General features: G+C 43.5%; 1 protein-coding gene across 1 annotated transcript; it reads right to left on the bottom strand.

The window, feature by feature from the left end:
- Nucleotides 1-1,488: 1,488 nt before the first annotated feature.
- Nucleotides 1,489-2,628, bottom strand: LOC124028411 (translationally-controlled tumor protein homolog). Its single transcript, XM_046340467.1, has 3 exons — nucleotides 2,471-2,628; nucleotides 1,946-2,019; nucleotides 1,489-1,694 (listed from the first exon to the last, which is right to left on the bottom strand). The coding sequence occupies exons 1-3, from the start codon at nucleotides 2,496-2,498 to the stop codon at nucleotides 1,503-1,505; spliced, it is 294 nt and encodes a 97-aa protein (XP_046196423.1). The 5' UTR covers nucleotides 2,499-2,628; the 3' UTR covers nucleotides 1,489-1,502.
- Nucleotides 2,629-6,278: the final 3,650 nt, after the last annotated feature.

The following is a 6,278-nucleotide window of genomic DNA, read 5'->3' as shown; positions in this document are numbered from 1 at the left end:
CCATGTCGACTCCCTGTGGTTTAACAGGTATTTAGACTGGACTGAACCATGTCGACTCCCTGTGGTTTAACAGGTATTTAGACTGGTCTGAACCATGTCGACTCCCTGTGGTTTAACAGGTATTTACACCCATGTCGACTTTAGACTGGACTGAACCATGTCGACTCCTGTGGTTTAACAGGTGGTTTAACAGGTATTTAGACTGGACTGAACCATGTCGACTCCCTGTGGTTTAACAGGTATTTAGACTGGACTGGACCATGTCGACTCCCTGTGGTTTAACAGGTATTTAGACTGGACTGAACCATGTCGACTCCCTGTGGTTTAACAGGTATTTACACCCCTTTAGACTGGACTGAACCATGTCGACTCCCTGTGGTTTAACAGGTATTTAGACTGGACTGAACCATGTCGACTCCCTGTGGTTTAACAGGTATTTAGACTGGTCCATGAACTCCCTGTGGTTTAACAGGTGACTGGACTGAACCATGTCGACTCCTGTGGTCTAACAGGTATTTACACCCATGTCGACTTTAGACTGGACTGAACCATGTCGACTCCTGTGGTTTAACAGGTATTTAGACTGGACTGAACCATGTCGACTCCCTGTGGTTTAACAGGTATTTAGACTGGACTGGACCATGTCGACTCCCTGTGGTTTAACAGGTATTTAGACTGGACTGAACCATGTCGACTCCCTGTGGTTTAACAGGTATTTACACCCCTTTAGACTGGACTGAACCATGTCGACTCCCTGTGGTTTAACAGGTATTTAGACTGGACTGAACCATGTCGACTCCCTGTGGTTTAACAGGTATTTAGACTGGTCTGAACCATGTCGACTCCCTGTGGTCTAACAGGTATTTACACCCCTTTAGACTGGACTGAACCATGTCGACTCCCTGTGGTTTAACAGGTATTTAGACTGGACTGAACCATGTCGACTCCCTGTGGTTTAACAGGTATTTAGACTGGACTGAACCATGTCGACTCCCTGTGGTTTAACAGGTATTTAGACTGGACTGAACCATGTCGACTCCCTGTGGTTTAACAGGTATTTAGACTGAACCATGTCGACTCCCTGTGGTTTAACAGGTATTTACACCCACTTGAGACCCATAATGGAACGATCCGATGAGTCATAGCAGGCCGTGCAGAAAATCCAGGGACATGTGATGTCATTTTTGTGTATCAGTTACCAAAAACCCCTGGGTGTCACCGGAGAGAAGTTGCCCAGACTTGTCAACATGCATTTTAAAAATCGACAGTTGAGTCTGATTTGCTGTTTAAATATCACTCTCGTCCTGCTACTGGCGTTGGGCCAGTAAGTGAAAGGTTGCTGGATCGAATCCCAGAGTTGACAAGATAAAAAAAATAGTTTTTTTAAAATGTCATTCTGCTCCCGAACATGGCAGTTAAACCCACAGTTCCCCGATAGGCCGTAGGTGTAAATAAGAAATTTTAAATAAAAAAAAACATGTTAGATGAGATGCCAGAGACACTTACGCCTTCATATAGCCCTTGATGTAGCTCTGGTAGGCCTTCTTGTTGTAGGCCGAGGTCTCCTGCAGTTTGCTGTTGAGCACAATGTCGACTCCACTGACCGTGGACGCTTCGCTACCCTCGTCGCCGCCCTCTGCAGAGGCGTTGGCACCGATTAACGCACCGTCGACGTCCTCCGATCTGGAAGTGAGCTGAAACACGGGAGATCCTGGGTTTTAGGCGAGCAGGCAAAACGGTACACCGGTATCAACACGTCACCCTAGTCAACTAGCAGATCCAGTCTACCAAAGCCGAAATCACGTTATCATAACCCTCCTGTATTTTGAAGTGAGTGGAATAAATGGAATAGCTTGACAAGTATGCCAACAGCTGAGGAAGATAACTGTATTTTTAAAAATACGGTAAAGTAACTTAATAATGGAGGTGATTATTATTAACGTACCTTTCCCTGTACCTCGTACAGCATCCCGTCGCAGACCTCCGTGATTTTATAGACCTCGGTGAACAGCTCATCGCCTGAAATACATCATTATTAAACCAACACGTAACGAAAACGTGGGAGTTGAAATGGTAGATAGCCTATTACTAGTTGACACAATAGTTAAACTAAAAATCAGCTGTTTACGATTTTAAAAAAACAGGACATTTAGTACAACTAGTTACCCAAACGCCGGTAGGCCTCACTAACTCTCCGGTAAGCCTAAACACAGTCTAATCGGTTTACTCCCGTTATACAGTACATAGAAAAATGTACAAATTGGATCTAGAACGGTACAGAATACCATGGAGGAACTACGACTAAGTTTGTTATTTTTATAAAGTAATTTCCACATCGTTGGCACAAAGGGCAGTAGAGACTTCCGGTAGGCCTCAAAAACTAAAAAAACACAAATGCAGACCAACACAAAATATACATATTTATAAAAGAAATAATAACAGAATAGTGATAATATAAACGTTAGATTACCGGTGATGATATCCTTGTAGATGATCATTTTTGTTGGATTGTGAAAAGCGACGTGACACGGGAAGATGTTTCTGGATCCCTTACCCGTCTCAGGACTCGTTAGGAGGGAAAAAGGACGGGAAACAGCCGTTCCTCCACTTAGATAGCGGCGGGCGCTGGTGACGTCACATCCGGTCCCCGGCGCCCCCTCGAGGACACGTTGCAGGGTGCCGCTTCTCCGGGTGGTGCCTTCTCCAGCCTGCACTTTTTAAAAATGTATTTAGTTTTATTATATATATATTTGTTAAAAATATTTATTATTATCTTTATTATTTTATTGTTTTTTTTAAAACGTTTGTTTATTTATTTATTTATATATTTTCTTTTTTCTTTCCTTTATTCTTAAATTATTTTAAAAAAATCATTTTTATTATTTTTGTATCTTTGTTTTTTCGGTCTCAGGTTTTAAGCAGTGCGGGTTTACGTTGTGTTGGCCACCCCTTTTTATTTATTTATTTTTATTTCACCTTTATTTAACCAGGTAGGCTAGTTGAGAACACCTTTATTTAACCAGGTAGGCTAGTTGAGAACACCTTTATTTAACCAGGTAGGCTAGTTGAGAACACCTTTATTTAACCAGGTAGGCTAGTTGAGAACACCTTTATTTAACCAGGTAGGCTAGTTGAGAACACCTTTATTTAACCAGGTAGGCTAGTTGAGAACACCTTTATTTAACCAGGTAGGCTAGTTGAGAACACCTTTATTTAACCAGATAGGCTAGTTGAGAACACCTTTATTTAACCAGGTAGGCTAGTTGAGAACACCTTTATTTAACCAGGTAGGCTAGTTGAGAACACCTTTATTTAACCAGGTAGGCTAGTTGAGAACACCTTTATTTAACCAGGTAGGCTAGTTGAGAACACCTTTATTTAACCAGGTAGGCTAGTTGAGAACACAGGTAGGCTTTATTTAACCAGGTAGGTCAGTTGAGAACAAGTTCTCATTTACAACTGCGACCTGGTCAAGATAAAGCAAAAGCAGTGTGACAAAAACAACAACACAGCGTTACACATGGAGTAAACAAACATACAAACAACAACACAGAGTTACACATGGAGTAAACAGACGTACAAACAACAACACAGAGTCACACATGGAGTAAACAAACGTACAGTCAATAACACCATAGAAAAATCTACCCTGCAGTACTCTCCCAGTCAGGTTTGTGGTTCTGCCGGGGAGCGTCAACACACCATTTCCCCCCCCCCCTCCAATATGAGAATACACGGAGATGGTAAAACAATGTCTGAAAAATGTATTCGGATACATTTTAAATTAATTATACTTAAGGCACCACAGGATAATAGTTTTTTTCTTTACTCTCATCAGATTGAAACTTTACCAGTTGAAAGTATACATAAATACAAGATATTTAAAAATGGAAATATGTAAATTAGGCAAACAGTCTTTAAATATGGGGCAGGGTACCCTAGTGGCTAGAGCATTGGACTAGTAACTGAAATGTTGAAAGTTCAAATCCCCGAGCTGACAAGGTACAAAATCTGTCGTTCTGCCCCTGAACAGGCAGTTAACCCACTGTTCCTAGGGCCGTCATTGAAAATAAGAATTTGTTCTTAACTGACTTGCCTGGTTAAATAAAATATGCGCAAATTTGCATATTATGAGAATCTGTTTTTCAACAGATTGCTTCAAGACAGAATTATTTTTTTGTTTTTTTATTGTGATAAAGACACTCAATGGTCAGACTTTTACAGATCATTTTATCAAAAAATTGTAACTTCATGGAATTATTTAAAAAACACTATTGGTGGTTAGAGTGTAAGGGCGGCAGGGTAGCCCAATGGTTAGAGTGTAGGGGCGGCAGGGTAGCCCAGTGGTTAGAGTGTAGGGGCGGCAGGGTAGCCCAGTGGTTAGAGTGTAGGGGCGGCAGGGTAGCCCAGTGGTTAGAGTGTAGGGGCGGCAGGGTAGCCCAGTGGTTAGAGTGTAGGGGCGGCAGGGTAGCCCAGTGGTTAGAGTGTAGAGGAGGCAGGTAGCCTAGTGGTTAGAGTGTAGAGGAGGCAGGTAGCCTAGTGGTTAGAGTGTAGGGGCGGCAGGGTACCTAGTGGTTAGAGCGTTGGACTAGTAACTGAAATGTTGAAAGTTCAAATCCCCGAGCTGACAAGGTACAAATCTGTCGTTCTGCCCCTGAACAAAGGCAGTTAACCCACCGTTCTTTGGCCATCATTGAAAATAAGAATTTGTTCTTAACTTACTTGCCTGGTTAAATAAAGGTATAATATCACATTAATTATGTACCTCGATCGGCGGGTCAGGCACTATTGTTTTTATTTCAGTCACTGCTTTTTCTTCACATACTGTAGGAATATTCTTTGAGATTTTCTCATTTTTGTCTCTCTTTACTTTGATTCTTCGCTGTTATTCAGGAACGTGTCAAGAGCTGACCCTCAGAGCCTACCTTCTGTTGACCCTGTTGACTCATCAGTAGGAAAGACCTGACCCTCAGAGCCTACCCTAATCAGCCGCGATCCCAAATAATACAAACCCCAATACGAAACACAACATATAAACCCATGTCACACCCTGGTCTACCCAAACATATAACAAAAACACAAAATACAATGACCAGGCGTGACAACGGGGTAAATGTAAAAATTACAATCGACTTTATGACTCGAGATTAATTCATCTAACTGTTTTCTGTCACGCCCTGATCTGTTGCACCTGTCCTTGTGATTATCTCCACCCCCTCCAGGTGTCGCTTATTTTCCCCAGTGTATTTATCCCTGTGTTTCCTGTCTCTCTGTACCAGTGTATTTATCCCTGTGTTTCCTGTCTCTGTCCTAGTGTATTTATCCCTGTGTTTCCTGTCTCTCTGTACCAGTGTATTTATCCCTGTGTTTCCTGTCTCTCTGTCCTAGTGTATTTATCCCTGTGTTTACTGTCTCTCTGTACCAGTGTATTTATCCCTGTGTTTACTGTCTCTCTGTACCAGTGTATTTATCCCTGTATTTCCTGTCTCTCTGTACCAGTGTATTTATCACTGTGTTTCCTGTCTCTCTGTACCAGTGAATTTTGCCTGACCATTCTGCCTGTCTGACCATTCTGCCTGCTTGACCATTCTGCCTACTTGACCATTCTGCCTGTCTGACCATTCTGCCTGCCTGACCATTCTACCTGCCTTGACCACGAGCCTGCCAGACCATTCTGCCTGCCTGACCATTCTACCTGCCTGACCACGAGTCTGTCTGACCATTCTGCCTGCCTGACCATTCTGCCTGCCTGACCATCCTGCCTGCCTGAGCACGAGCCTGTCTGACCATTCTGTATGCCTGACCATTCTACCTGCCTGACCACGAGTATGTCTGACCATTCTGCCTGCCTGGCCATTCTGCCTGTCTGACCATTCTGCCTGCCTGGCCATTCTGCCTGCCTGACCATTCTGCCTGCCTGGCCATTCTGCCTGTCTGACCATTCTGCCTGTCTGACCATTCTGCCTGTCTGACCATTCTGCCTGCCTGACAACGAGCCTGTCTGACCACGAGCCTGTCTGACCACTCTGTACCTCCTGGACTCTGGTTTTGTCCTGTTTGTCTGTCCACGACCGTTCTCTTGCCTCCTCCTCCTCCTATTGGATGAATAAACATTGTAAGACTCCAACCATCTGCCTCCTGTGTCTGCATCTGGGTCTCACCTTGTGCCTTTGATAATTTTGATTGGACTTTTACAAAGAGTAGGACCACGTGGTTGAGGGAGCTGCTGCACATTGGCTGAGAGAGACTCCGTTGATTTGGTGGTCGTCTCTGTCTTA

This window comes from Oncorhynchus gorbuscha, unplaced genomic scaffold, assembly GCF_021184085.1.
Source record: "Oncorhynchus gorbuscha isolate QuinsamMale2020 ecotype Even-year unplaced genomic scaffold, OgorEven_v1.0 Un_scaffold_4091, whole genome shotgun sequence".
NCBI classification, from domain to species: domain Eukaryota; kingdom Metazoa; phylum Chordata; class Actinopteri; order Salmoniformes; family Salmonidae; genus Oncorhynchus; species Oncorhynchus gorbuscha.
Note: the sequence above shows the minus strand (reverse complement) of the source record. Positions and strands in the feature narration are given on the sequence as shown.